The 26,837-nt window shown below is 54.4% G+C and overlaps 8 protein-coding genes and 1 non-coding gene across 9 annotated transcripts; 5 read left to right on the top strand and 4 right to left on the bottom strand.

Annotated features, from left to right (window-relative positions):
• Window positions 1–364: 364 nt before the first annotated feature.
• On the top strand, window positions 365–3,456 carry BDY24DRAFT_340020 (glycoside hydrolase superfamily; the record flags this gene model as incomplete). The annotated part of the gene is made up of 14 exons (XM_076637389.1): window positions 365–693; window positions 826–1,032; window positions 1,123–1,188; window positions 1,270–1,361; window positions 1,443–1,492; window positions 1,555–1,706; window positions 1,783–1,856; window positions 1,925–2,003; window positions 2,074–2,078; window positions 2,151–2,333; window positions 2,474–2,793; window positions 2,928–3,002; window positions 3,071–3,126; window positions 3,201–3,456. 14 exons carry the CDS (start codon window positions 365–367, stop codon window positions 3,454–3,456), a joined length of 1,944 nt encoding a protein of 647 aa, XP_076497092.1.
• A 1,211-nt stretch (window positions 3,457–4,667) lies between these two features.
• On the bottom strand, window positions 4,668–4,740 carry BDY24DRAFT_t47. The gene has a single exon. It is a non-coding gene; the product is annotated as a tRNA-Asn (tRNA).
• Window positions 4,741–5,191: 451 nt separating this feature from the next.
• Window positions 5,192–7,205, top strand: BDY24DRAFT_386897 (carboxymethylenebutenolidase). Its single transcript, XM_076640165.1, has 9 exons — window positions 5,192–5,495; window positions 5,719–5,750; window positions 5,821–5,833; window positions 5,915–6,024; window positions 6,121–6,240; window positions 6,356–6,364; window positions 6,450–6,698; window positions 6,805–6,888; window positions 7,017–7,205. The coding sequence occupies exons 1-9, from the start codon at window positions 5,369–5,371 to the stop codon at window positions 7,107–7,109; spliced, it is 837 nt and encodes a 278-aa protein (XP_076497091.1). The 5' UTR covers window positions 5,192–5,368; the 3' UTR covers window positions 7,110–7,205.
• A 2,122-nt stretch (window positions 7,206–9,327) lies between these two features.
• Window positions 9,328–10,439, bottom strand: BDY24DRAFT_386892 (uncharacterized protein). Its single transcript, XM_076640164.1, has one exon. The coding sequence runs from the start codon at window positions 10,374–10,376 to the stop codon at window positions 9,792–9,794; it is 585 nt and encodes a 194-aa protein (XP_076497090.1). The 5' UTR covers window positions 10,377–10,439; the 3' UTR covers window positions 9,328–9,791.
• Window positions 10,440–11,252: 813 nt separating this feature from the next.
• BDY24DRAFT_339959 (uncharacterized protein) lies at window positions 11,253–11,747 on the top strand (the record flags this gene model as incomplete). Its single annotated transcript, XM_076637384.1, has 2 exons — window positions 11,253–11,485; window positions 11,579–11,747. 2 exons carry the CDS (start codon window positions 11,253–11,255, stop codon window positions 11,745–11,747), a joined length of 402 nt encoding a protein of 133 aa, XP_076497089.1.
• Window positions 11,748–12,965: 1,218 nt separating this feature from the next.
• On the top strand, window positions 12,966–14,129 carry BDY24DRAFT_414620 (uncharacterized protein; the record flags this gene model as incomplete). The annotated part of the gene is made up of 6 exons (XM_076643342.1): window positions 12,966–13,400; window positions 13,498–13,576; window positions 13,651–13,662; window positions 13,740–13,769; window positions 13,851–13,946; window positions 14,026–14,129. 6 exons carry the CDS (start codon window positions 12,966–12,968, stop codon window positions 14,127–14,129), a joined length of 756 nt encoding a protein of 251 aa, XP_076497088.1.
• Window positions 14,130–14,671: 542 nt separating this feature from the next.
• BDY24DRAFT_414619 (amino acid permease/ SLC12A domain-containing protein) lies at window positions 14,672–18,243 on the bottom strand (the record flags this gene model as incomplete). The annotated part of the gene is made up of 24 exons (XM_076643341.1): window positions 14,672–14,786; window positions 14,867–14,979; window positions 15,056–15,112; window positions 15,187–15,198; window positions 15,278–15,307; window positions 15,385–15,465; window positions 15,536–15,554; window positions 15,623–15,666; window positions 15,732–15,843; window positions 15,920–15,986; window positions 16,079–16,121; window positions 16,196–16,236; window positions 16,314–16,428; window positions 16,504–16,604; window positions 16,722–16,829; window positions 16,900–16,961; window positions 17,039–17,183; window positions 17,315–17,421; window positions 17,512–17,573; window positions 17,636–17,648; window positions 17,722–17,760; window positions 17,854–17,941; window positions 18,010–18,063; window positions 18,150–18,243. The coding sequence occupies 24 exons, from the start codon at window positions 18,241–18,243 to the stop codon at window positions 14,672–14,674; spliced, it is 1,722 nt and encodes a 573-aa protein (XP_076497087.1).
• Window positions 18,244–18,945: 702 nt separating this feature from the next.
• TRP5 (tryptophan synthase TRP5) lies at window positions 18,946–22,468 on the bottom strand. Its single transcript, XM_076640183.1, has 12 exons — window positions 22,359–22,468; window positions 22,071–22,235; window positions 21,801–21,894; window positions 21,582–21,720; window positions 21,410–21,506; window positions 20,730–21,334; window positions 20,579–20,633; window positions 20,272–20,454; window positions 19,850–20,165; window positions 19,594–19,733; window positions 19,379–19,499; window positions 18,946–19,282 (listed from the first exon to the last, which is right to left on the bottom strand). The coding sequence occupies exons 1-12, from the start codon at window positions 22,401–22,403 to the stop codon at window positions 19,119–19,121; spliced, it is 2,124 nt and encodes a 707-aa protein (XP_076497086.1). The 5' UTR covers window positions 22,404–22,468; the 3' UTR covers window positions 18,946–19,118.
• An 85-nt stretch (window positions 22,469–22,553) lies between these two features.
• On the top strand, window positions 22,554–25,782 carry BDY24DRAFT_386882 (uncharacterized protein). Its single transcript, XM_076640163.1, has 8 exons — window positions 22,554–22,800; window positions 23,332–23,389; window positions 23,482–23,560; window positions 23,659–23,678; window positions 23,744–23,826; window positions 23,897–24,199; window positions 24,285–24,620; window positions 24,699–25,782. Exons 1-8 carry the CDS (start codon window positions 22,780–22,782, stop codon window positions 25,650–25,652), a joined length of 1,854 nt encoding a protein of 617 aa, XP_076497085.1. The 5' UTR covers window positions 22,554–22,779; the 3' UTR covers window positions 25,653–25,782.
• Window positions 25,783–26,837: the final 1,055 nt, after the last annotated feature.

The following is a 26,837-nucleotide window of genomic DNA, read 5'->3' as shown; positions in this document are numbered from 1 at the left end:
CTTATATTCTTTCTCGTCAAGCTCTCTAGTGAACGAGGAACAGCTGACGAAATTGAATCTGACCTCGATTTCCTTTCTTCTGCTGTTTCAGGCGGAGAAGTACGCTGCTGGAGGCGGAGGTCGAGCTCCTCACGGAGAGGAGTTGGGAGCTGGAATGATGGCTGGAGGAGCTGGCCGAGGGAGTTTCTGGTCTCGTAAGAAGTGGTGGATCATGGGAGCTGGTGGGCTGGCTGCTGTGATTGTCGCTGTGGTCGTCGGAGTCGTCGTGTGAGTTCAATCGTCTTCTCGTCTTCCTATCTCCTCCTTCCCTTCTCGAAGTCTTCGCTGATGTTAATACACTCTTTCTCTCTACAGATCCAAGAACATGTCGAAGAACAGCTCTACCGTCGCTCCCATCCCCGAAGCTTCGAGCGGTTCAGGAGGATCGCAGACTTCCTCTCGCACCGTCGCTCAGTCCTCAGCAGCAGAACCCTCCGCCTCCGCCGTCGTACCCAAACTCGCCGCCTTCGGACGCAAAGGTTCCAAAGTCATCATGGCTGACGGAACGGAAGGATTCGACTACGAGAACGAGTTCGGAGGATACTGGGGCTGGGACGCTGAGACTCCCTTCAACACGTCGTCTGCCGGTCGAGCTCAAAGCTGGAGTCCTGCCCTGAACGAGACTTTTAACTACGGTGTCGACAAGATTCGAGGGTGAGTGAAGAGCTCGTTGGGTCGGAGAGAATCGCGTAGTCGACAGAGGACGGCGACGAGTGGAAGTCGTTTCTCGATCTCGTTTCCTCAGCCGAAGCTGACCTAGTCTTCTCCTTCTTCCCTATTCCTCAGTATGAACCTCGGTGGATGGCTCAACACCGAACCCTTCATCGTTCCCGGTCTCTACGAGAAGTACTACCCGGCAGCCGTGGACGAGTGGACTCTCTCCGCCGCCATGGGAGCCAACCTCGCAACCGAGATGGAGGAGCACTACAAGACCTTCGTGACCGAGCGTGACTTCATGGAGATTGCTGCTGCTGGTTTCAACTGGGTTCGAATGTAAGCACAGCAGCGAGGCAAGCAAGGAGCGGTCGAGAGCCTCTCGACGCGTCGAACCATCACTGACTCGCCTCTCGTTCGACTCAACAGTCCCATCGGATTCTGGGCCATTGAAACCTATCCTGGAGAGCCCTTTTTGGAGAAAGTGTCTTGGACGTGAGTCTTTCTCTCGGCTTTTTCGAGAACTCGTCGACTCTCGCCTGACTTCTCGTCTTTCCTCCGTCTTCCTGCCCAAAGCTACTTCCTCAAGGCGATCGAGTGGTCTCGGAAGTACGGTCTTCGAATCAACTTGGATCTCCACGCTGTTCCTGGGTCTCAAAACGGATGGAGTGAGTACAATCGACGTGCTGCTTCGCATCACATTCTCGACGACGCGTCCTGACCTTCTCGGTTCTCCCCCTTTCTTTCAGACCACTCTGGTCGATACGGTGTCTCCCAGATTAACCTCATGCGAGGACAAGTACGTCTCTGCAGCTCTACCCGTCCTCTCAGTCCGACTGACCTTCCTTTGCGGTCGAACAGATGGGAATCGCCAACGCTCAACGTACGCTCAACTACATCCGAACTCTCACCGAGTTCATCTCTCAGCCTCAGTACTCGGATGTCGTTCAGATGTTCGGAATCTTGAACGAGCCTTTCATTCCCGATGTCAGCGCTGGGCCGATGGAATCTTTGTGAGTCTCCCGTTTTCGAAGCGTTCTTCCTCGCTTGAAGTCGTGATCTGAGCCGATCGTTTCCCTTTATTTCCAGCTACACCGAGGTCTACGACGTTGTTCGTAGTATCACTGGGGTTGGAGAAGGAAAGGGACCTTGGATTTCTCTCCGTGAGTTTGACTTTCTCGTTGTTCGAAGTCGAGACCTGACCTCCTCTCCTCCGTCTCTGCTCGAACAGACGACGGATTCAACGGAGTCGCTAGCTGGGCCGGTTTCCTCGAGAACGGAGACCGAGTAACTCTCGATAACCACCCCTAGTTCGTAGATCCTCTTCCTTCTCGCCATACCTCGCTCTTGCTGACCATCTGCTTCCCTTTTCCTCCTCAGCCTCGGTTCGTGCACCTCTCTCCCTCCATCCCCTTCGCTCCTCAACTGACCTTGTGCTTCCTCTGCTCCTACTTTAGCGTTCGATAATCCTCACACTGAAGGAATCGCTGCGTTCCCTGCTCTCGCCTGTAACACTTGGCAGGGTCAACTCGGGAACTCGAACAGAGACTTTGGATTGACCAACGCTGGAGAGTGGAGCTTCGCCATCAACGATTGTGGGCACTGGGTGACTGGGGTGGACCTCGGAACGAGATGGGAAGGTGTGTTTCCGCTCTTTCTTTCGTCCTGCTTCGAAATATCACGCCACTCAGCTTCGACGCGTCAAGTCTCGCCCCTTTGGAGCTTTCGAGCATCGTCTCTTCGTTACCGTTACTGATCAGCTTTCTTTGACTTCTTTCAGGAACCTACCCTCCCTGGAACACCGTCATCGGAAGCTGCGATCCTTGGATCGACTCGACGGACTGGTCGGCGGAAACGATCCAGGGCTTCCAGGACTTCACGCTCGCTTCGATGGACGCCATGCAAAACTACTTCTTCTGGACTTGGAGGATCGGAAACTCGACGGACTTCTCCTACGACGTCAACCCTATGTGGCACTACCGTCTTGGACTCGAGAGGGGATGGGCTCCCAAGGACCCTCGAGCTGCCGAGGGACACTGTGCTTCGATCGGAATCAACAACGGCTACAATGGAGCGCTGGACTCTTGGAACACCGGAGGAGTGAGTAATCTTCTTCTCTTTAGGATATAGTGACGGTGGGAAGAGAAAGCAAGGTTGGAGACGGAACGTTTCTTCTTGTGACGCGTCGTTCCGCCGACTGACCTCCTTCCTTCTTCCTTTCCCTCTCTTTCCAGGCTGGAGCCGGAGTCGCCGTCTCTACTCGAGCTGCTTGGCCACCTGCTTCCTTCACCAACATCAACGCCGCTCAGGTTCGTTTTCTTTTCTCAATCCTCCATGATCAAGCCTCGCTGACCTCTCCTTTTCTCCGTGCCTCCAGATGACCATGATTCCTCAATTCGTTCAAACCGGAACTCCCATCACTCTTCCTGGACCGTGAGTCTCCTCTCTTCGTTCACAATCGTACCTTCTCTTTCTCTCGCTGAACCTCTCGATCTCGTCTTCTTCAGAACCTACACCTCCGCCGACTCGACCGAGACCTACGACGCTGGAAACGGATGGTTCAACGCTCGAGATACAGCTCCCGCCTACGCTAAGGTTGCATCGTGCACCTACCCTGATCCTTGGACGGATGGAACGACTGCTCCTACCGCTGGAGCGTGCGGAGCTGGAGTCGTCGAGCGAATGGAGGGTTTCGCTGGTTCTTCTCCGGCTAAGAGGACGGCTATCCCTGAAGCTCCTCAGCCTACGAGGAGGAGACGTTAGCCTTTAGCCTCGCTTCGGTCTTCCCTTCCATACCTCTCGCAAACAACCCTCCCTCACCCGCTCGCTTTAATTTCGTCGATACCTCCCCCCTTTGTTTTCTCTCCCTCAATTTGCATCGGTTCACTCTCTTCGCCTTTCTTGGACCTCGGTCTTGCTTTATTCCTTCACCACGGACTAGCTCTCATGCACCTAATCGCTTCGTTCCTTCGTTTTCGCGTCGTTTCTTTCACTCTTCTTGGACACTCTCCTTTCCTTTCGACGCTGTTTGTTTGATCTCGTTCCTTACCTCTTCCTTGCGATACTCTACTCTCCTTTTCGAACCCATGTGTATCAATCTTCTCGTCTAGTTCTAACGTGCGGATTCGAAGCTCGCTCACTCGAAGTGCTGAGAGAGAGCGAGAGAGAGCCGCGAACGGAAACCGACGCGTCTAGGGAGGAGAAAGTTCTCGACGAGATGAAAAGATAGGACTCGAGAGTTTGTGCCAATGGAAGTTAATGGCGAGCAAAAGTGCATCGTCAACAAGATACCGATCAAGGGTGGCGGGAGGAGAGAGTTGGGAGACGCGTCGCACAACTCGTCGTCTCATCGCTGGATATCTGCCTCCCTCCTGACAGCTGGATCTATGGGAGTGCTCTTTTTGAATGTGTGCAGCAGCAAAGAAGGATCATCTCGCCGACTCTCCCTGCAACAGTTGAGAGGAGAGCCTGATCAAACAGTGCGCGACGCGCCGGAAGAAAAAGAACGATGGCGTCGCCTCGAGCTCAGAGATGAGGATCGAGGGAAGAAAAAGCGAGCGGAACCTGTGATGGATGGAGTAGCTGTAAGCTTGCGTTTTCCCTGCCTATCCTGATCAGCGAAGCGGAATCTTCTGTGCGAGAACGAACTTCGACGCGTCTCCTCTCCTCTCAACCTTCCAAATGCATTTCGCATCCCGATTCAAGCTCGCCGAGGTGAGCTCAGCGCACAACAGAGTCTGCTAGAAACTCCATTCGAGGCAGGGGAAACAAGACCCCACTCTCTCGCACGAATTCAACCCTCCTGCACGAAATCAACCCTCTTTGCCGACCTGCTTCCTCCGAAATCAACCGCCTTCCCGGCGCTGGGGAAATCAATCGCCACTTCTTGACTTCCCGTTCAACGAGTTATTTCGTCCGTCGGTTGAGACCAGTGAGCGGAGGAGGACGAAGGAACAAAAATGGCAAAAAGGAAGCTCCTAGACATGGGCTCGAACCATGGACCTTAAGATTAACAGTCTTACGCGCTACCAACTGAGCCACCCAGGAGTTCAAACTTGATTGATGACAGTGATCCAACAAAACAAACTAGTATCTCTCCAAACCACGGATTTCCTGGTCGATCACGGCGTCCCTTTTTTTGACTGTCCACTGAATACAGACTTACTACTATCCTTCCTTCACCACCGTCGGTCGCGTCGAAGAGGCCGTATCAAGAGGTTGAGTCGGTGTTCGATCTACGATTCTTCACTGATTCTTCATCTTCAGAAGGGTCCATCTGGAAGTCGCGCGACGCGAGAGCCTCTGACCCTGAGCTCTCCTTGCGAGCGAGATACCGATCAGTTCAGACATGAATACGAAGGGGAAAGGACTAAACCGAGCCCATGGTAAAAGATCTGGAAGAACGGTAAGGTGAGAGGGAGAGAGAGAGGTCCCAACAGCAGCGACGCGACTCTCATCAGCCCTTCCATCCGCCTGGGCGACAAGGAAGCCTTTCTTTGGTCGGTAATTTCCGCTCAGAAGAGAATTAGCTCGTGTTTGTGTCGGAGCCAAAATCAGTCGAATGAGGTCGTCAAGAGCAAGGACGACCGTTTGAACTCGAAGTTCGAGGCCGTTCAGCTCTCTCCTCTCACCTTCCATCTTCTCCCCTTCCCCTTCATCACCTCCTTCGCCCAAGATGAAGATCAAAACCTCCTTCCAAGACGTCAAGACTTCGAATGGAACGACCATGAGGGTGTTCATTTACGAGCCAAACCTGCCTGAGTATCCAGAGGCAAAATGGCCGGGAGTTGTTTGCTTCAGCGGTGAGTCTCAGCCCTCCAGTATGGGCAGGACGAACGACAGGAGACGTTGGCCGAGGGAACCTGAAGACTCGAGTCTCCGCTAGAGCTCATGCTACAGTCTCGAGCCAACAGTTTGGGAGGGAGGGTGGGCGGTAGGGAGGAGGGGAAGGACGAGATCGAAGGACGCAAGCTCGTGAGACTCCCTCACTGACCTTCTTCCTTCCTCTTTGCCTGCAATATCCAGAGATCTACCAAGTCACTGGACCTGTAGAAAGGGTACGTGGTATCCATCTTCAAGCAATTTTGCTCTGATCAAGCTCATCGTTATCGCAATCTCCTTCATCAGTTCGCCTCCAACAGTGAGCTCTTCCTCCTTCTCCTTCCCTCCTCCTTCATCTCTCGTCGGCTCACGCCCTCGCCCTTTATCCCATACCCAACAGTCGCCTCTGCCGGTTATGTAGTTGCTGCTCCTTCATCTTTCCACGAGTTTGAAGGTCCCGAGGCTATCCCTTACGACGTCGAGGGAACGGATAGAGGAAACAAGTACAAGGTGAGCTCGCATCTCCTGCTTCTCCTCCTCCTTCTCCCTCTCCCTTTCCCCCCGAGCTCACCTCGTCCTCGGTTGATCGGATTTAAAACTTACTAGGCCGACAAGAAGCTTGAGGCTTACGATGAGGACTGCACGCTCTCGATTGATCTTCTCGTTGGATTGAAGAGCTGCACTGGAAGAGTCGCTGCGACCGGAATGTGTCTCGGAGGTCACCTCGTTCGTCTCTTCCTCCTCTCTCAGCTTTAGACGCGAATGATCTATCCTCGGGGACCATTCTTGCTGAATTTTCTTTCCTTCTCTTCTCTACTCGTCCTTCCTTTGGACCGACCAGGCTCTTCGAGTTCGTCCCTGCCTCTCACCTTTCGTCTCGTCTTCGTGGGCTGACTCCCTCTCTTCTCCCTTCCCCCCCCCCCCCCTTCTCACAGGCTGCTTTCGATCCTCGATGCCTTTCCACCTTCTGCTACTTTGCCACCGATATCCACTCCGCCTCCCTCGGTCTCTACACCCCTCCTGCCGATCCCTCCGCCGACATCAACACCCTTCCTCTCATCTCTCAAGGGAAGCTCGCTCACTGCGAGGTCGCCATGGTCTTTGGAAAGCAGGACACGCACGTTGATAGGGAGGGTAGGAGTATGATCAGGGATGGACTTGATGCTGGAGGAGGAGCTGTTTCGGTGAGTTTTCGTCTGGGCGAGAAAGGACGAGGGAGAGGGCGTTCGAGACGAAGAGGCAGGAGGAACGATCGAGCTGATGTTCTTTGCTTTCGTTGCTCACTCACAGTTCTACGAAGTCCAGGCCGAGCACGCTTTCATCAGGGATACGTCTTCCAAGGGAAGATGGGATGCTGCTCTTTCAAGGTCGTTGGTGAGTCTTCTCTCCGGACTCCCCCGTCTTTGCGTCTCTTCCTCTTCTCCTCCTCCCTTCCCTTCCTTTCCATCCCGAAGGCTGACCAAAAGGCTCTGTCTTCTTCTTCTTGATCGATCCATCTTCAGTTCGGTCTCATGATGGAGCTCTTTGAACGAACGGTCGGACGCGATCTCGGACCCAGGAAGGGAGGAAAGGCCGTCCTCGAGCACATTTGTTAGACTATGTACTAAACAAGGGAAACTCTGTGCCGAGGGAACCGAACGTAGATTCAGATCTATCTTTGACGAGTTTCGATGGGGACGTCCTTCTCGCGAGTTGGAAGGAGGGAAGGGGGGAGGGAAGAGAAGAGAACCAACCGCTCGACGCGTGCGTCCGACTCGACTCGAGTCTTTACGTTCCTCCGCCTTCACGCTCGAGAAGCTCGTGTGTCCTCAGCTTTTTTTTTTTTACGTCTCTCTCAGGTCCTCTGGCTCCTCTTTTCAGAGCACGAGAGGAAAGAGCTTCAACGTCAAACAACCCAACGCAACGAACGAAAACTTGACGGCATCCTCTCAACTCATGTCTCGCTCGACGACGCGCGCAAAGCCTCTTCTCCCTTCCTCTCCCTCTCCGATCCGATCTGCCCGTATACATAAGACAAACTGGTCATACGAAACAATCAGCCTGCTGTCTCCCCGAGCCGAGACAGAGTGGAGGAAGGGAGAGGAAGAAAAGGAACCGTTCAACCCTGCCCTGCCTTCCGTGCGTCGCTCTTCACTTCTCCTTCTCCGTCCGCTCTTCCTGTTCTGGAGATGGGTTGCGAAAGGTTTGTTTTTCCTTCGATTGTGTTCCCATATTGCTCGATGTCTTTGTGGGCTTTTCTGTGAGCTGGGGGTAGGTGATGAGGTTTCGTTGGGGAGGAAAAAAAAAGAGCTCTCCTTGAAGACGGGAGGAGACGAAACGTCTCTCTCTGCTTGATGATGACGCTCTGGAAAGATAAGAAGAAGATCGTTCGGCCCCTTCGAAACCCTTCAGAAGGTTATCTAGAAAGAGTCTACGAAGGAAAGGTAAGAGCAACGGAAAAAAGCTGGGAGAGGGAGATGCAGCGTCGTCTCTATCTCGAGTCGAGTCGATCCAAGTCCTGCTCGTTCCGCTGCTTTTCTCTCGTGTGCTTTCTCGGATCTCAAATCACTACTCTCGAGCTCCCGTCCCTGCGTCGTGTCTCGCAAGAATCACGAAGGGGAAAACCTTCTGTCTCGGAAGAACAGAAGAAGGGACGGAGGGAGGGAGGCTGCGACCAAACGAAAGCTCACGGACCCTCCTTTCCCTCCCTCCTCCTCCTCCTCCTCTCTTCCTCCCTCTCCCCTTGCCTCTCCTCTTTTGATAGGGACTTTGGAGGAGTTTCTGGTGGTTCCTTGGGCTGATCATTGAAGGACGTCTTGCCCCTATTTCCTGACTGACTAAAAACCGGGTTTGCTTTTCTCTCTTGAGCAAAGAGGGAGAGAGATGAGCTGTTTCCCTTCAGAGGACACTCTTCTCTCTCTCCAAGCTGAAACGCGTGCCCCTTGCCGGCCTCGTCGCACACCCCTTCCCCCCTAAACTAGCTCGATCTTCCATTCTCTCTTTCCCCTCCAACTTCCATCCTCCCCTCTCTTTCTCTGCTTCTTTCCCTCGCCGTCATCAGCAACCCATCTACACCGCCTCCTCTCGTCTCCTTCTCCTCCAGTACACCCTTCAGCCCATCCATCTCCAGCTTTTTAACTCTTCTTTCTCTCGCCACCCTTCCCTCTCGGCGTAACTACTCTCTCCAACGAACGTTTTGGGTTAATGTGAGTTGCTCTCTCTCTCTTTCTGTTCCATCTCGGACGGGTCGTTCCTGTTCCTACCAGAGGAGCAGAGTGCCTGCGCTGTAGAGTTTAGATTGAAGGAACCGATGGTGTACGACTGGAGATGGATGGGAACGAGGGAAGGGAGGAAGCGAACAGTGGAAGCGAGAGAGAAAGGAAGAGAGACGAAGGGGAGGAGGGTCGTCGTCCTCTCCTCCTCAGCATCCCCAACCTCTCTTCTCTCTCCTCTCCTTCTTCACCAAACATCTCTTTTCCCACCACTCCCTTTCGACTCTCTATAGAAAGCTGGTTCTTTCTTTCTATATAACCCACCGTTCTCTCTTCCTTTCTCTGCTTGACCTTTCTCTCTCTCTGCCCATCAGCTCCGGCCTCAACAGGCTCCTCCCGTCCTCCCTCTCGCCCCCGCTGACTCTTTCTCTCGCCCGTCCTCGCAGAAACTTTCTTTTCCCTCCCAACCCAACCTCCCTATCCCCTCCTCGAATTCGCCACCTCTCAAAACTATCCCTTCAACAACCTCCTCCACAAATGGTCGCTTCTCCTCCTCCTCCTCCTCCATCGTCGTCGTCAACCGGCTCCGTTCCTACTCACCCAGCCCAACCTTCTTCCACCTCCTCCTCCTCCTCCCTCCCTCAAGTCACTCCTCCCCAAGCATCCATAGGAACGTTCGTCACTCCCGCCACCACAACTTACCAACCTCACTCGAGTCCTACCGCTACAGGAGCTCAAACAGGATCGCTCACCAACCTCTTCCCCAATTACCCTGGTCCCGTCTCTTCCTCCTCTTCTTCAGCACCAGCGAACGCTTCCTCCTCCACCGTCGACGTCTCGCCTCTGACCTCCTCGGACGGGTTCGAACGACCTGCTCCTCGTTCGATTCCCATCCTCCCCGTCGGTCCTGGAGGATTTGGTCGACACCGAGAGATGGTCTACTCTCGACCTGTCTCTCGGCCTTCCTCCGCTCAGAGTTGGAACGAGGACAAGGTTCCCGAAGGAGGAGAGAGGGAGGGAGGAGAGTGGCAGGCTACCGTTCGAGGACCTCCCGCTGCTCCTCCTGCGGCTCAGGGAGGAGGACTCTCAGTCCCGAGGTCTTCTTCCGTCGCTGGGGGACTCGTCGTTCATCCTCCTGGGACGCCAACGGCCAAGGTTCGACATCGTCCTCACTCCTTTCACGCTGGGATGCAGGACACTCCTCGGTTCGAGTCGGGAGATCGAGACGCGACGATTCGAGGAGCACCAGGAGGAGGAGGAGGCGCGTCGTCGAACTACTCGGATTACCTCGCCGACCCTACTCTCTTCGATGGAGCTCTGCCAACCGCGACGCCTGGATTGCTTACTGGAGGAAGCGACGGAACGGGAGGAGGACCTCATCAGCAGCAGGCGTACTACCACCAGATGCAGCAGCAGCAGCAGCAACAGCAGCGAGGCCACCCTCCCTCTTCGTCGGAACGACCTCGACACGGTCAGTCTCCTCCTCAGCAAGGAGCCTTCTACCCTCCTCCTCCTCCTCAACATCGATCGGCTTCCTACCCCCACCATCCTCCTCCTCCTCCCGCTCCTTACTACCCCGAGTCTCGAGGTCTTCGTCACTCCCAACCCAACATCCATCCCTCCTCCTCCTCCTCCTCGTACAACCATCCCGATTCTCAGCACTACTCCCATCCTCCTTCTCACTCGGGTCCTCGAGATCCTCGAGCAGCCTACGCTCAGCAACAGCAACACCACCACCAGCTCGCTACTCCTCAGCACCAGAGCTACCAGTCGTCGTCGTCGTACGGTCAGCAGATATCTTCGAGATCAGGACCCCCTCCCGTTCACCATCGTCCCTCCCTCCCTTTCCCCATCAACTCGCCAGCTACCTCTCCCCATCAGCATCGCTCTCACTCGATGAACTCGACCCGCCCGTCGTCGAATCCCTCCTCGCTCGATCCTTCGTCCCTTCAACCTGGGTCGAGCTACCGAACCCACCCCGACGGAAGCGACTGGAGTACCTCGTCTGCTGGAGAAGGAGATTCCGCTGGAGAGTACTCGTACTCGTCGACGTCGCCGAGCGGAGCGGAGGGAGAGGACGGGGAGATGAAGGATCTCGACGAACTCGACGAGGAGGTCGACATCATGCGCGTCTACCAAGGTCCTGGACCTTCTTCCTCCTACGTCGGAGGAGCCATCGCTGCTGGAGGAGGAGGACCAGACGGGTTGATGAGGATGCGAGGAGGAGACTACAGCGACGAGGAAGACGACCACGCCATCGATCCTCGAGACCCTCAGTACGCCAACGCTACTCGCTACCGAGGCTCCGGTCCTTCGAGGTCGAAACGGGAATCGGTCTCCTCCTCTCACCACTACGGACCTCCTCCTCCTCCTTCGTCTCGACAGTACTACAACGGTCCTCCTTCGCAGTCTTCTTACCCTAGCTACCCCTCCTCCCTCCCAACCTACCTCAACTCGTCGCCTCCTCCTCAACCCATGTACCCGATCTCGGCCTACGGACTCGTCGCTCCTCAGCCAGGAGGCTACCAAGGCTACGCTCCTCCTCAGATGCACCACACCGGAGGAGTCATCGGAGCACCTCAGAGGAAGCCGAGACTCGTCAAGACCAGCAGGGTCCCTGCTCCCATCCCCGTCCCTCATCTCAACAAGAGGAGTCGAGGAAGGCACGTCCCGATCGATCCCAAGGTGGTGAGGACCAAGAAGGGTGGGAACGGGAGGGTTTACGAGTGTATGGTGACGGAGTGTGGGAAGTGCTTTGGGAGGAGTGAGCATTTGAAGAGGTGAGTCGAAAAAGAGTTTTTGAGGAACGACGCGTCTCTCTTTCTCGTCGCTGACCTCTCTCTCCTCTCCCTTTTTTTTGACTTTGGTTCTAGACACATTCGATCTCTTCACACCAACGAGAAGCCTTTCCCTTGCCCTCACCCTACCTGCACGAAGGAGTTCTCTCGCCACGATAACCTGTTCGTGTCTCCTTTCCTTTTTTCTCTCGTCTCGACGAACTGTCCTTTCCTTCTCTCTTTCCTCTTTCTGACGAACTGCTGACCTCCGATTCCCTTCTTCCTTTCTTTCTACAGGAACCAGCACTGTTCGTCTATCTCCTCCTCTCTCCTTTCTATCTTCTCTCTCTCGTCGTCGTTTTCGTCGCTGACCTCTCCGTCCTTTCCCTCCCTCCCTCTCCAGTCCGAATCCACCTCGCCTCTCCCGCCGATCAAGCTGCGATGGAAGGACTCGATATGGCTGGTCTCGTGAGCGCTCCTTCGTCTTGTCTCTATCTTCTCGTCTCGAACGAGGCTGACCTCCCTCTTCTTTCTTTCGTCGCGTCGTCCTCTTTTCCAAGGGCATCGTCGGAACGCGTCTTGGAAACGGCCTCGACTTTCCTGGACCCTCGGGCGGAGAGCAGATGATGGAGAGGCAGAGGTCCATCTAGATGGTCGACCTTTTCCTTTTTCATTGTTCGTCTTTACCTTCGCTCGTTCGTTCGTCGATTCGAAACACGTCACGACTTCTTCTCGGTTCAACGATCTCCTTTGCCTCTCCTCTCTCCCTCGTCCTCGTATACCCCCTTTTTTTGGCTTAACCTCTCTCTCCTTCTCCTCCACTTTGCTTAGTTCTCCCCTCCACTCCGATCTTACTGTATCTCCTCTCTAGTTTCTCGAATACCTCTTCTTCTTCGCTTCGCTCTTCGTTCGTTCGTTCGCTTTCTCGCTCTTGCTACCCTCCCTTTGCTTTTTCTCGCAACACACGCTTTCCTTCTTGCTACTTTTCTCAAACCTAACGACTTTCTACTCTCTCTCTTCCTACCTACACTAATCGTCTTCCTCGTTTTAAACCGGCTCGTCTTCGTTTTTCCTCCCACTTTTTGCTTGTCGCCTCTCGGACGTCCCCTCTCGACCCGGTCTTGCTTTCTATCTCAAATCTTGCTTTCTCTCTCGCTTCTTTTTTCTTTCGTTCGGGGGACTTCCCTTCCCTTCTTGCCCATTTTTTTCGATCTCGTTCAATACCCTCGCTCTGAGTCTGTCGTCTCTCGCCTCGTCCATCTCTTGATACTAGGGAACGGTTCTTGCTCCTCCCTCTTCTCCTTACACCTACTTCTTTTGATGAAAGTTCTCTTTGTTCTGGGTTTTGCTTCCGCTGGAAAACGAAAAGCTGCGAAGGAAAGGAGGACTCAGAGACCGATTTCGAGAGTTCGCCACCAACCACCCACCTTCTTCTCCCTCTCCCTCCCTCCCCTCCCCTTCCGTTCCTCTCTTCTCTTTCACCATGCCCCCTTCAGTCTTCAAGCTCCCCACCACCCCCATCTCCACTCGATCCCACTCCGCCCAAGCATCCCAGCAAGCTTCCACCTCTACCTCTGGCGCGGCGATCCCTTCGACTCCGACGACTTCCCTCTCGTTCGCTCTCGCCGCTTCCTCCCTTCAATCCCAACCTCAACCTCCTCCTCTTTCGTCGTCCCCTTCGTCGTCTCAGAAGCATCAAGGGGATGGAGGGGAAGAAGGAGGGAAGGAGAAGGAGAAGAGGAAAGGGAAGGGGAAAGGGAAGAAGAAGAGGGCGAGACCTCTCGGGGACGACGACGACGACGAGGAGGAGGAGGAGGAGCAGGAGCAGAATGGTGGAGAGTCGGCGAGGAAGAGGAAGAAGGAGGAGGAGAGGAGAGTTGAGGAGGGGATGAGTTGGAGTGGGAAGTTGGATGACGAGGTGAGTGTCTACGAGAGGAGGAGGAGGGAGGGAGGGAGGGAAGAGACGGTCGAGCTTGACCTTCGTTTGGGTTGAATCTGCTGGGATGGGAGAGCAGATCGTCGTCTTCGATGCGAGTGGGAAAGTGAAGGATCCGCTCATCAAGTTCGAGGAAGAGAACAAAGGGTTCATGGAAGGTGAGCGTTCTATCGAAGGAGGGAGGGAGAGGAGGAAGAGAATCGAAGTTGACCTTTCGGTTTGAGGTTGGCAGAGCTCATGATGGGTGAGTCTAACGAACTAATCGTCCTCTTCAAACGAGGCTGCTGAAGTTGTTGTGTGTTTGAACACTCGCATACATAGAGTTCCACCTCGTCCTTCTCGAGATGCACGGTTCGTCGTCCTCCTCGCGTCGCGTCGACTCTCCTTGCTCTGACGCTCTTTTCCCTCGCTTGGGTTCGTTCGATCTCGAAGTTTGGAGCAATCACCGAATCAGTGCCCTCAAGAGGAAACGACGAGTCGAGTTCAAGCAGTCTCTTGAGGAGATCAAAGCGGAGGAGGCGAAGCAAGGTCCGTTGGAGGTTCTCGACCGTTCGACGCGTCGAGGAATCGAGAAGACACGTCTGACCGTTCTTTCCGACGGGAACAGAGGCCAACCGACTTCGACTCCTCACCTTCATGAATCAGATCCAAGCTGCCGTCGAAGGGATCAGCTCGATCGATCCTCTCACCGAACCTGGGAGGAGGACGTGACTCTCGTCGTTCGACTCGTGAGTTCCGGTCGTTCTCTCTGACTCGTCACGTCGTCGAACCATCGCTGACCTATGCTTCCGCCCCTCTACCAGTCTGCTCAACCACCTCTTCTCTCGCTCAAGTTCTTCTCTCGGATATCTCCTCGCATCTCCTCCTCGGACGACCTCCCGCTCTTTCTCCTTTGAATCTTCTCTCGTGTCCTCTCTCTCTCTCTCGGCTTTTTGTTCTCTCTCGCTCTTGGGTCACCTTGGTCAGCGCTACCTACGTCGCACGGTTTCTTTCTCTCTTAGCTCTTCGTCGCTCTTTCGCGTTACGATCTTTATGACCCGCTATCTACCACTTCCCGCGAGACGCGACTGAGAGGAGAAGATTCAACCAGAGAAGAACGTGAACATGCAATGTGAGAGAACGAGAGGCGTTACGAGGTAAGAAGTCTAGAGATGATGCGATGCGAGAGAGAAGATACAAGCAACGTGAGGAGAGGATGCGAGGAGAGCGAATGACAGAGAGGGACCGAGAGAGAAAGCAAACGAAGAGACACATCAAAAGATGGCAGCGAAGATCTTCCCCGCCGTCGATTTGGGTTTCTCGAACTTGGCCTGTTCCCTGACGTCCATCTCGTCGAGCTCTTTCAGCCCTGAGGTCAGATCCATGTCGCTGAAACGATCGAAAGGGAGAAAGAAGAGGGGTCAGTCCGACGCGTCGAAGGAGGTCGAAAAGAGGAGACAGGGACGAACTCGAGGGAGACGAAGGTAGTGAGACGGAACATGTTGAAAGGTCCGCATCGCTTGCCGTCTCCTCCGAAGAGTTTGTAGGACAGCCAGAAGAGGCCGAAGATGGGGAGGCAGACCTGGGAAAGGAAAGAGAGAAGGGAGGGGAGGTGAGCTTGAGCTGGTGAGGGAGGGAGGCAGGAAAGAGAGGCTCACGTAGGCAGTAGCGAGACCGGTGACGGTGAAGGAGTCGCCGATAAAGATAGTGAAACCCTACAGGAAGAGAACGGGGGAAAGAGTCAGCTGCTGAAGCAGCTTTGCGAGGAAATCAAAGGGATGCGACTCACGTTCATCAGGATCTGGATGGTTCGAGGAGAGAGGACAGCGTCAGTCTACGAGTCCGTATAAGTGGATCCGATGAGATGAAAGACTACTTACGACGATGCCGAAGAAGATGAAACCGAACCACTGAGAGAGATAGGAAAGTAGACGAAGTCAGCTCGAGGTTCGTTTCGACGCGTCTCGTTCCCGCTTCTCGAACTCACGGAGAGGTAGGGCTGGAACGGCGCCTTCCAAGGCAGGTCTTCACGACTGAGATTCTGTCTCCTCATGGCATAGTGGAATCGCTGTAAGGAGCAGAAGGAGAACGTTAAGCTTGCAGTTCGAACGAAAGGAGAACGACGACGAAAAACTCACAAGATAACTGCCGAGGATGCTGAGAAGGCGAACAAAGGAGGTTAGCAGGCGTTCCAGTCAACAGAAGACGAAAGAGGAGTGACTTACCACTGCCAAGTGATGATACCAGTAACGCTTGAAAGAACGTAGAGCTGTGGGAAAGGAGAGCGAGGTCAGCATTCGTCGACGCGTTGAAACGACTACGAGCTTCACTGACCCAGTTGAATACCTCAGCAGCCGAAGCGTTTCCAAGAGTGAGGTAAGCGAAGAAACCGAAGGATCCCGAAGCGGCGATGCAGTAGACGGGAATTCCAGACGCGGTGCACCATCTGAGCGAGAGGAAAAGGAAGAGCGCGTTCGATCAGGCTCGGTTCCAAATCTCGAGGACTTCTGCGACGGGCTCACCTGAAGATCGAAGGAGCCTTTCTATCCAGAGCGAGACTGTAAAGAGTTCGGCTGGCGGCGTAGACATCTGGGAGATGGAGGGACGAAGAACGAAGGTGGGTCAGTCGGAATCCATCTCTCGACGACGCTCAGGGGAAGAAGGAAGATCGATGTACTCACCTGAGTTTCCGGAAGACCAGGCGGCGATGAGAATGACGGCGTTCTTGGAGAGAGAAGGGAGAGAGATCCGGTCAGTCGAAGTGGGAAGGAAGAGGAGAAGAAGGCGAGTCGACGCACGATGACGGAAGGAAGTCCCTTGATTCCGGCGTTCTCGATGGCTGAGAGGGAAGAAGGCATTACGGTGAGCTACTGAAAGGCGTTGAACGAGTGGAAAGCGCTTGACGGAGCGACGAACCTATCACGAAAGGCGAGGCAGACGCGTCGTTTCCATTGGAGTTGAGAAGTCGCTCCGAGTTGGCGGGTACGAGCAGACCGATGATGAAGATTCCGAGCACGTAGAACAAGATGATCTGCACAAGGCAAACGATGAAGGTCAGCCGGGAGAGTTGCAGCGACGGTGATTTCGAGTCTCGACGTCGACTCACTCTCCAAAAAGTCCTTTTGATCGCCTTTGGGAGGGTCTTCCTAGGGTTTTCTGCTTCTCCAACAGTGATCGCGAGGACCTCTGTTCCGATGAAAGAGAAGGCTTGATAAGAAGAACGGAAAACGAGTCAGTGGAAAGAACTAGACGCCCGGAGAGAAAGAGGCGGGAAGATCGAGACGAGGACGAGGAAAACCTAGGAGCGAAGGAATGCGTGCTCACCAGCGTTAACAAGCACAGTCCAGAAGGCCAGGAAACGGCCCCATGCTCCTCCGACAATAGTTCCGTCGGGAGCGGCGAGCTGAGCGAAAGGACCGGGGTTCTTCCAATCTGCGACGCGACGCGAGAAGAGGTCAGCGTTCAGCTCCTTCGAAGACTAAACGACTAGATTTCCACTCACATCTGAAGCCAATATATCCCCCTACAGGACCTCCTCCGCAATCGAGAACGATTCCAAGGATGCTGGGGGGAAGAAAAGTAACCCCCAAAAAGTCAGCCTTCGAGATGTCCTGCGGCGGGAAGCCTATATAGATGCTTACATCAAACCGACAATCGCTACGATCTTGATGGCAGCAAACCAAAATTCGAGCTCCCCATACCACTGGACGGGCATGAAATTGACGGCGACGATGAGGATGAAGAGAGGGGTGATCCAAGCAGCTTGGTTGATTGACGCGTTCCAATCTGAGGCGAGATACAGAAGAGAGGTGGTCAGAAGGGAGGCGGGATGCAGAATAGAGGCGGTCAAAAGTGAGAAAGGTCGGAGGGAGGGACGTCAGAAGCAAAAAGGAGGGAATGGGGAGGACGCGTCTCACATTGAATCACGAGCGATGAAGCCACGAGTTCTACGGGGATCGTGATCGAGTAGCAGTAAAAGAAGTTGTAACCGAGGGCAAATCCAATTGAGGGATCGAGAAATCGACTGGCGGTGAACAGAAGGGACAAAACAACATTAGCTTTCGACGATCGTCTTCCGCCGACCTCCCTCCTCCTTCGTCGAACAAGAACTAACGTTGCGAAGTGGGTGAAGTTTCCCGAGTCAGGAAACTGGGTCCCCATCTCTCCCAGAGCGATCTGAGAGGGGGAAGAAAAAACGCGTTAGCCTCAAAGGCAAACAAAGTCGGTGCGGGCTCGACGAAGCTCACCATCCTTGAAACGAGAACGAGCAGGAGAAAAAGTCAGCGAGGAGACTTCTAGCGATGAAAGAGTAAGATCTACGTACATAGAGTACACCGCCACACCCATGATCGAGTATCCTAATCTGCGAAAAGAAACGGAGCCAGGAAACGATCCGCTCGAGTGAGCTCTCGCCTTTCCTTCCCCCGTCTTCTCCCTCTTGTTGTCAATGACTCACAGGCATCCTACAGCACCTCCTGTCAGCAACGCGTTTCCAGCCCCGACGAAGAGACCAGTACCTATCGTTCCTCCCAACGCGATCATGGCTACGAGCGAAATCGAGTCAGAAAAACGAAGAGCGGAAAAAGTCGAAACTCTCCGACGAAGAGCTCACCAAGATGTCGTTGTTTCAGCCCTCTCTTGACTCCGTGGACCTCACTCGATCCTTCTGATCATTCCAAGCCGAACAAAAGTCTCTGCGTCAGCTCAAGATAATCTAGAAAAGAGGGCAGAGGGGGAAAAGAAGGAACGTACCTCCAACCATGACAACTGAGTTCTCCTCGACCCCGACCTTCTTCTCGACGTCGTCCTGAGGTAACGACTCGTCCGTTCCGTTCGATGGTAGCATGCTCTGATTCCTGGAAGCGAGGGTAGTGTATCTGAGGCAGAGAAAGAGGAGGAGGAGGGTGTTTGGGAGGTGATGAGCAACTGGAAAAGGAAGAACAAATGTGAAGGACAGTTTTGGAGACGCGCAGTGGGACAAGTGGGAGACCCCCCCTCACCCCTTCCTTTCCTCCCTTGTCTGGGCCAAGAAGCTGGTCTAGAGGTAGAGAACGAGGTGACTCACGAGTCTTCCTCTGGCAGTCCGATCGAAGTCGGAGCGAGGAGGAGGGACGGCGAGGCCAAGGGGGAGATAAGATCAAGACGCGTCCAAGCTCCGAACGACCTCCCCCGCGTTCTCTCGCTCTGGCCCGTCGTTTCTTTTTCGCTCTGGCCCGCGTGTTATCGAACGAACGGAAGAGGTTGGTTGACGAGGAGGAAGGAGGAGGCGAAGAAGTAAGAGAAGAAGTATACAGTGATCAGTTCGGTCGTCTTTGAGAAAGTCTGGTCGCTTTCGAAAGGGCTGCTCACCTTCGTTCTCGCTCCCTCAGGCGCATGTAGCTCAAATCAGCAGCAGCTCTGCGTTGTCAAGCTTCGAGCTTCGACCTCTCGCTAGCTTTCAAAGAGAAGGAAAGAAGTCAGTTCTCGAAAAAGAACAACAACGCTCGATCGATGCCTCTACCTCCTCGTCGACTTCGACCTCTTCCCTCGACCTTGGCTCGTCCCTCCTCGTCCTCGTCCTCTTCCCCTCCTCTCCCGCCCCTCCTCTCCCCTGTCCCACTCCTCTGCCATCTCTCGCTTTCTCCTCGCCAACTCGTTCCCAGCCTCCCAACAACGACGACAAAGATCAAAAACTTTCCATCCAAATCAACTACTCCCCTCGTCTCGACGACGACGACGACTCTAGATCCGCCAGTCCAACCTCTCAGCCCAAGCAGGCAGAACCTTGAACACCTCCTCGACGTCCTTATCTCCCCTTCCACTCAAGCAAACGACGATGTCCTGGTCCTTGGGCAGGGTCTTGGCGAGTTCGATGGCTCCGTGGATGGCGTGGGCGGATTCGAGGGCTGGAAAGCGACGCGAAAGGAACGAACGAGAGAAGTCAGCGAGGCATCGACGAGAACGAGGGAAGAAGGTGGAGTTTAACGACGACCACTACTCACCAGGAATGATTCCCTCCAACTGAGTGAGAGTCCTGAACGCTCGAAGGGCCTGCTCGTCGTCGGCGACGATGTACTCGGCTCGACCGGTGTCCTTCAACCAAGAGTGCTCGGGTCCGACTCCCTTTTAACGAGAGAACGAAGAGAGGAGTCAGTGTTCAGCTTCGAGAATGAACAGATACGAAAAAATGGAGAGGAAACGGGGAGCGGGAACGAACAGGGTAATCGAGTCCAGGCGAAATTGAGTGAGTCTCGATGATCTGACCGTCCTTGGACTGAAGAAGGTAGGTCTTGACTCCGTGAAGGACTCCAGGGACTCCGAGGGAAAGGGTAGCAGAGTGTCGGTCGGTGTCGACTCCTGTGGAACGGAACGAAAAAGTGGAAGGTCGAGGTCAGCTCTCTCTTCCTTTCTCTCCTCTCACTTCCCCCAACTCGATCGAACGCATCGAAAAAAGAAAGGAACAGGCGACTCACCATCTCCTCCAGCCTCAACTCCGATCAACCTCACGCTCTTCTCGTTGATGAAGTCGTAGAACGTTCCAATCGCGTTCGATCCTCCTCCGACACAGGCGACGACGGCCTCGGGAAGCTTGCCCTTAAGAGCGAAGAGTTGAGACTTGATCTCCTTTCCGATGACTCGCTGGAAGTCTCGAACGATGGTGGGGAAAGGATGAGGACCGATGGCGGAACCGACGCAGTAGTGGGTGGTGGGGAGATCGACAACCCAGTCTCGCATGGCTTCGTTGATGGCGTCCTTGAGGGTTTGGGATCCAGAAGTGACGGCGACGACCTGATAACAAAAAAGGGGGCAAAGAGAAGAGGTGAGTTGGAAGGTCTGGGAGGGAGAAGGAGGGAGGGAGAGGCGCGTCGAGAACGGAACGGAACGAAGAACGAACCTCGGCTCCGAGCATCTTGATCCTGAAAACGTTCAAGGCCTGCCTTCGAACGTCCTCGGCTCCCATGTAAATCTTGCACTTCATTCCGAACTTGGCACAGGCGGTAGCGGTAGCGACTCCGTGTTGACCAGCTCCGGTTTCGGCGATGATGCAGGTCTTGCCCAACCGACGAGCGAGGAGGATCTGGATTCGAGGGAGGCGACAAGAAAAGAGAAAGCGATGGTCAGAAAGAGGGATTGCGAGCGGGAAGAAATCCCGAAGAAAGGAGGGGAGGAAGATGAGAAGGCGACGGGAAAGTCGAACGTACCTGTCCAAGAGCGTTGTTGATCTTATGCGATCCAGTGTGGTTGAGATCCTCTCGCCTGAGAAAGGAGAAGGAAAGAAGAAGAATGCCGTCAGTACTGGTGCTTTCATTCGAGAGACGAGCGGAAAGAAATAAAGACGCGTCGCAAACTCACTTCAACCAGATCTTCGCTCCTCCCGCATGCTCCGTCAACCTCTCGGCCAAGTACAACTGACTGGGTCTGTTCATGTACCCGTACAGTCCCTCAAACTCCTTCCAGAACGCTGGGTCCGCCAACGCACTCCTGTGGGCCTGCTCCAACTCAACCAAACTGTCCACCAACGCCTCCGCAACGTACTGCCCTCCAAAGTCTCCGAACCTCGAAGGCAACAGCTCTCCTCCCTCCTTCACCGCTCCAGCAGGGATTGTCTTGATCTCCGACTCAGCCGTCTCGGTAACAAGCTTCTCCAGCACCTCCTCCGACGGCTCCTTCTCAGCGATGTGAGGGTGGGTTCCAGCTCCAGAGCAGACGTCCTTGCAGTAGGCCTCGACGGCAACGGCTCGTTCCTCGTCGGTTGGCGAGGCTCCGATGACTCCAACGATTCGAGATCCAATGACGACTCCAGAGGCACCAGACTGAGCGACGGTGTCGAACTGTTCTTTGGTTGCGACTCCGAAACCGACAGCGAGAGGGGAGGAGGTGAATTGCCGGATTCGCTTGATTTGGGAAGGAAGGGAGGTGGAAACGACTCCGTTGGCGGTGGATCCGGTGACACCCATCTGTGGTAGAGCAACAGGAGAAGAGTCAGCTTGGGTTGGAGGAAGGTGAGAGGGAGAGAGGGGGAGAGAGCGAACCTTGGAAACGACGTAGATGAAGGAATCGGCAATCGAGCTCAAGAACTTGATACGAGCGTCGGTCGTCGAAGGAGCGATGAGAGGGACGTAGGAGAGTCTAGTAGAGCAAGGTCAATGTGTCAGTTGGAGGTCTCGTCCGTTTGAAACGGAGCGGGAGGAAGATCGAGCTCACCCTTCCTTGGTGCAGACCTCCCTGAATCGAACGGCCTCCTCAGGAGGAAGATCGACGACGATGAAACCGTTGGCACCAGCTTCTCGAGCGTCCTTGACGGCTCGCTCCTCTCCGTAGGACATGAGAGGGTTGTAGTATCCTGAGCGAGGACAAAGAGAAAGAAGGTGAGCTCGAAATCTCGATGCCGATCTGAAGCTGAAGTTCAGAGCGAAGACGAACCCATCAAAACGACTGGAGCTTTGAGACCCTGAGCTCGAGCTTCAGCGATCTGGTCGAGGCAGATTCGGAAGTCCATGCCGTTGTCGAGAGAGATCTGTAAGAGACATTGAAGAGGAAAGGAGAAGGGTCAGATCGAGAGGTGACTCGACGAGGAGGAGGGCTGAGCTCGGCCTGTCCGGACGACCTTCTTTTGAGCTCTTTCCCTGCCCTTCTTCTTGCACCCAAGCTGGTCGTAGCTCGATCTACATAATAAAAAACTTGTGCACTCACGGTATTCGACTTCTGGATAGCAGGACCGTCCGCCATAGGATCAGAGAAGGGAACTCCGAGCTCGATAACGTCGGCTCCTCCCTTCTCAAGAGCGAGCATCAGAGGAACCGTGGAAGACATGAGAGGGAATCCAGCGGTGAGGAAGGTGACGAAGGCAGGGAGGCCCTATAGATTTCGATCGAAACAAAGAAAGAAAAAGCGAGTCAGCGATGCAGAAGAGAAGGAGGAGAGGAAGAGAAGGGAGCGGAGGATCGAAGGAGGAGGAAGAGAGAGAAGAGTCCTTCTCACCTTTGCGTTCTTGTCTGTGAAGACTTTTTTGAGAGCTTCAGCCATGATTGAGAGGGATGAAGAAGGGGGGTGAGTTGAGTCGGGGTTTTGGGGGGGGGTGATGGTGGGTGGGAGGGAAGAAGAGAAGGTGACTCGTTTAGAAAAGTGAAATACATAGGCCGAATTTCTAATGACGAGTAAGGGTGGTCCCCCCTCCAACCACCAGCACACAACCAGATCATCTTTACCTCTTTCAGCACCCTCTACTACATCATATCCCTCACCTCACTCTCGTAGAAACCCCTAGCTCCTTCAGTGGATCCCTCTTCCTTCGAAGTCTCGAGCTCAACCGTTTGAGCTCCTCCTCCCCTCCACCTTCGCGCCCTTCACACTCTTCCCACCAGCTTCGGAACCTTCTTCTCAACTGGGAATCACATTGATTATGGCAGATTCTGGGCCGCAGGTGAGTCCGGTTTGTTTTGGCTGATCTTGGAGGTGTAGGAGTAAGGAGGAAGCAGAGGGAAACGAGATGAGGGAGGAAAGAGACGGCGATGCGTTGTTGCTTCCCTTCGATAGTCCTCAGAGCTCATCGAGATTCAGGAGAAGCTCAAAGTCATTTATAGCAGAGAGGAGAAACTGGGACGTCGTGTCTGGGAACGACAATTTCCTCAGAAGGGCCTTCTATGGTACCTGGTTGAGCTGGAGACTTCCCACCTCGAGCTCATGACCTCCCTCCCTCCCTCCCCTCCTGTCTCTGAAGCGATCCAACTCAGCCCTCGCTCAAGATTCAGCACCATCTCCTCAGCGATCGATTATACGTCTCCAGACACTAGTCCTTATACGCGAGCTCAACCTCCCGAGTGGGAAATTTGAGGTCGTACGACGTTCTGGCCCCTTTCACCTCACGCTCCCACCCCCACTACCTCCCTCTCCTCTCTTCTCCTCTTCCCTCGATCTCAAGAGCTGATCTTACCTCCCGTCGTGTGCCTCCTAGATCCCTGTAGCAGTTGGCATAGTCATCGGTCTCCTCTCGTCGCTGGTCCAGTCTCTAGGTCAGTCGAGCACGCTTTCTCCTTTCACGTTTCAGCCCTCGTCGATTCTCGAGCTGACCTTTCGCGTCCCTCCTCTCCTTTCTTTCGCTCAGGCTTGACGATCCAACGTAAATCTCATATGATCAACGAGTCTAAAGAGGAAGGTTTCAAGAGGGTAGAGCACAAGCGTCCGTGAGTTTCTTCTTTTGAACCGGAGCGGAAAGATTAGAGTTGAGTTGGTGAGGGTCGGATCGAGCTGAACTTCGTCTCCTCCTTCTTCTGCTCCTCAGACTTTGGATTCTTGGGTTCGGTGAGCTCCTATCGTCCTCTCCTTGTTCTAGAGATGTAGCTGAACCTACCCCTTTCGCTTCACAGCCATCTTCATCACTTCCAACATCTTAGGGACGATCTTTCAAGTCGGAGCTCTTCCCATCGTTGTTCTCGCACCTCTGGGAGCTGTTCGTCTTCGTTCCTTTTCTCTCTCGTCTTCTCTTTCGGTTGACTGATCAGCCTGCTTATTTGAATCAGGTCTCTCTTCTCTGGAACGCCCTCTTCGCAAGGTTCATGCTAGGAGACGTCTTCACGCGTTGGATGGTCCTCGGTTCGTCGCGTCATCTCTCGTTTCCCTCTCCCGACCTCGAGCTAACGTCGCCATCTTTCCTTCTTACAGGAACCATCCTCATCACCGGTGGAGCTATCCTCATCGCGATCTTCGGCGTCGTTCCAGAACCAACTCACAGTCTGGAGGATCTCGTTCGTTTGTTCGGTCGAACGCACTGGGTCGTGTTCCTCAGCGTTCTCGGAGGAGTCGTTCTGGTAGTGCTGGTCACTGTGAGTACCCTACATCGCTTTTTGAAGACAAGGGAAAGGATTCAGCGAACTGATCTCTACTTTTTGCGTCTTTCTTTCCCCCCAGAGTCACATCATCGAGTACACGCTCTCACGTCAACAACCCATTCAACTCCCTCTCTCCACACCTCCAGCTTCGCCTCTCAGTAGCAGCAAACCTCTCCTCCCCGTCTCCTCGACTTCCTCATCCCTTTCTTCCCCTCCTTCCTCAGCCTGTCAAACCAAACTCTGGCTCGCCCTCTCCTTCGCAGCCGTGTCGGGCACCCTCTCAGGCCTCTGCCTTCTCTTCGCCAAAAGCGGAGTCGAACTCCTCATCCTCACTGTCTCAGGACATGGGAACCAGTTCGGAAGCTTGACGGTTCTCTACGGAGGAGGAGGGCTTGTAGTCATGGCTCTAGCTCAGGTTCGTTTCGTTTCCATTTTCCTTCGACGCGTCGCTTCTTTCTTTGTCGAACTGACTCTCCCGGTCGGCCGTTTATAGCTCTACTACCTCAACCATTCCCTCAAACTCTCCTCGCCTACCCTCATCTGCCCTCTCGCCTTCTCGTTCTACAACCTCTCCTCCGTCTTTGGAGGACTCATCTACTTCGATCAGTTCCAACTTCTTACCTCCCTCCAACTAGGGCTTGTCTGTCTCGGGATCGCCATCTTGCTCTGCGGAGTCGGAGCTGTTTCTCTCGTTGGGGACTCGGGAGTTGACGTCGGTGTTTGGGCGGAGGAGGAGGTCGAGGAGGAGGAGGAAGAGGGAGTTGACGGCGGAGGAGGGGAGAGGGTCGGTTGGCTCGAAGGAGTCGAGGAAGAAGGGTTATTGGAAGCTGGTCTAGATTCGAATCAACCTCCATCCGTCTTTGTAGATGAACCCACCTCCCTCTCCACCCCTACTTCACCACGTTCTCAACACCACCAGCAGCAGCACCCGTCTCGTCCTAGCGGACCCGCCGGTCGTCCCTCCCTCCCACCTCTCCAGCAACCCTTCTCCAACCCTTCCTCCCCTCTTCACTCTCCCAACCCACACTACCCCTCCTCACCTTCCTCACCCTCCTCACCACATAAACGCCGATCGTCCTCCTCAGCCTTCCGGTACACTTCCCTCCTCCCTCCCTTCGCTGCCGACGAACCGCCCGCTCGAGCTGGATTCTCGATCGGTCTCGGAGCGGCGAGTCCGGGGTTCGTTCTCAGGCCGACGAACTTTGGGCAGGGTCATGGTCATGGTGCGAGTGGGAGTGGGCATGTGAGAACGGGGAGCGGTGGAAACCTGTTGGGGAGGGTGAGGGAGGGGAGTGGTGAGAGCGGGGATGGGGAGAGGAGGAGAAGGAGTTTGAAGGGGTGGTGGAAGGAGAGTTTTGGAGGTGGAGCTAGAGAAGAGAGCGGAGGGGACGGACGGACTGAGGATCGAGAGGGCGGGACGGAGGAGGGGAGGGTGAGGTTGGAGTGAGAGAACTCGCTCGACTCGCTTTTTTGATCTTTCGTGTGGCTCTAGAGTTTTGGTTTCTTAGCTTTGGACGACTTTCCTTTCATGAGTTACGTTCGTCATTCTTCTCATTTATTCATTGCTCGTTGCTCTCGTGGTCTGAGTTTCGAGAAGAAAAGAAGGAATGAAAGTCGACGCGTCGACGACCTCCTTTCGTTCGAGGCACGAGCTCTTTTCATTGCCTCACGATGTTTATGACAATCGGGGAGCATAAGATAGTTCAAATGGAAAAGAAGCGAAGGTCTTGTTCGAAGGTTTAAACGAAAGGGCAGAAGGAGCAACGTTCGACGCTGAGCGCTGAGGAGTGATGAGCGCGTCGTCGAGGAAGAGGTCAGCTTGTTGCGTGTCTTTTCGCCTCGAAAGGATGAACAAAGACTCACTCAGACACTTCTAGCATCATTTTAGAGGCGACTGAGTCATCCTGAGCGAGCGGAAGGAGAAGAAGGAGTCCTTCGTCGAGGAGGGGACGTTCGAGCGTCTTGACCAAGATCTCGACGGCCTGGATGCGAGTTTGATCTAGATTCGCTGATCTTCAGAGTTTTCAGGTATCCATCATGATCGCTGAGCGAAAAGCACGCAAAAAGGACGGAAATGAGCTCTCTGTGCGACGAGGAGGAAGAGGAGGGAGGAGGAGGAGGAAAGAGAGTCGAGCTCACGATCGCACAAAGCGAGTCTCTTTATGCGAGCCCCAAGACCTCGAGAACATTGCTAGCTCACTCTGAGGCAGGCTCCATACACTTCATCCTCGTTGGAGACCTGACTTTCATCGAAAGGCCGGCGAGCAAGGCAACGGGCCTCCTCCTTCAGCCCTGTGGTCACTTTGCTCGTCCCGAACGGCCCCAAAGGTGAAAAATTAGGTCTCAGTGTACTATCCGGCAGCAGAGTTCGACGAGGAAAAAGTTTTTAACGGGCGAAGAGAGTCGGTCAAGGAAGAAGGAGTCCATTGAGGTCGAAGGCAGAGGGTGGGAGAGGGAGAAAGAGACGTCGCCCTGGGATAGCAGCAACACTGTCGGTTCTAGAAGAACAAAAAAAAGTGAGAGGTGGTACGCCTGATGCCAGGGAAGGGCCAGACGGTGAAAAATATGTTCGAATACGATCGTGGGGGGGGTGAAGAAAGGCGAAGAAGGGAAGTGAGAGCTCACATCTAGA

This window comes from Mrakia frigida (assembly GCF_051309035.1).
Source record: "Mrakia frigida strain ATCC 22029 unplaced genomic scaffold BDY24scaffold_13, whole genome shotgun sequence".
Taxonomy (NCBI): Eukaryota; Fungi; Basidiomycota; class Tremellomycetes; order Cystofilobasidiales; family Mrakiaceae; genus Mrakia; species Mrakia frigida.
The sequence above is the reverse complement of the archived record's forward strand: the minus strand, read 5'-3'. Positions and strand labels throughout refer to the sequence as shown.

Coding starts and splice junctions, on each gene's coding strand:
- BDY24DRAFT_386897 (XM_076640165.1), top strand. CDS start 5,369: ATGAAGATCAAAACCTCCTTCCAAGACGTCAAGACTTCGAATGGAACG. Junction 6,699..6,804: donor CTGGAGGAGGAGCTGTTTCG/GTGAGTTTTCGT, acceptor GCTCACTCACAG/TTCTACGAAGTCCAGGCCGA. Junction 6,889..7,016: donor CTGCTCTTTCAAGGTCGTTG/GTGAGTCTTCTC, acceptor ATCCATCTTCAG/TTCGGTCTCATGATGGAGCT.
- BDY24DRAFT_386892 (XM_076640164.1), bottom strand. CDS start 10,376: ATGGGAGTAGTGCTGAGAATCGGGATGGTTGTACGAGGAGGAGGAGGA.
- TRP5 (XM_076640183.1), bottom strand. CDS start 22,403: ATGGCTGAAGCTCTCAAAAAAGTCTTCACAGACAAGAACGCAAAG. Junction 21,507..21,581: donor GAGGTCTGCACCAAGGAAGG/GTGAGCTCGATC, acceptor TTGCTCTACTAG/ACTCTCCTACGTCCCTCTCA. Junction 19,734..19,849: donor AGTTGAGGCTGGAGGAGATG/GTGAGTCGCCTG, acceptor TCCGTTCCACAG/GAGTCGACACCGACCGACAC.
- BDY24DRAFT_386882 (XM_076640163.1), top strand. CDS start 22,780: ATGGCAGATTCTGGGCCGCAG. Junction 23,827..23,896: donor TTCTCGCACCTCTGGGAGCT/GTTCGTCTTCGT, acceptor TATTTGAATCAG/GTCTCTCTTCTCTGGAACGC. Junction 24,621..24,698: donor TAGTCATGGCTCTAGCTCAG/GTTCGTTTCGTT, acceptor GGCCGTTTATAG/CTCTACTACCTCAACCATTC.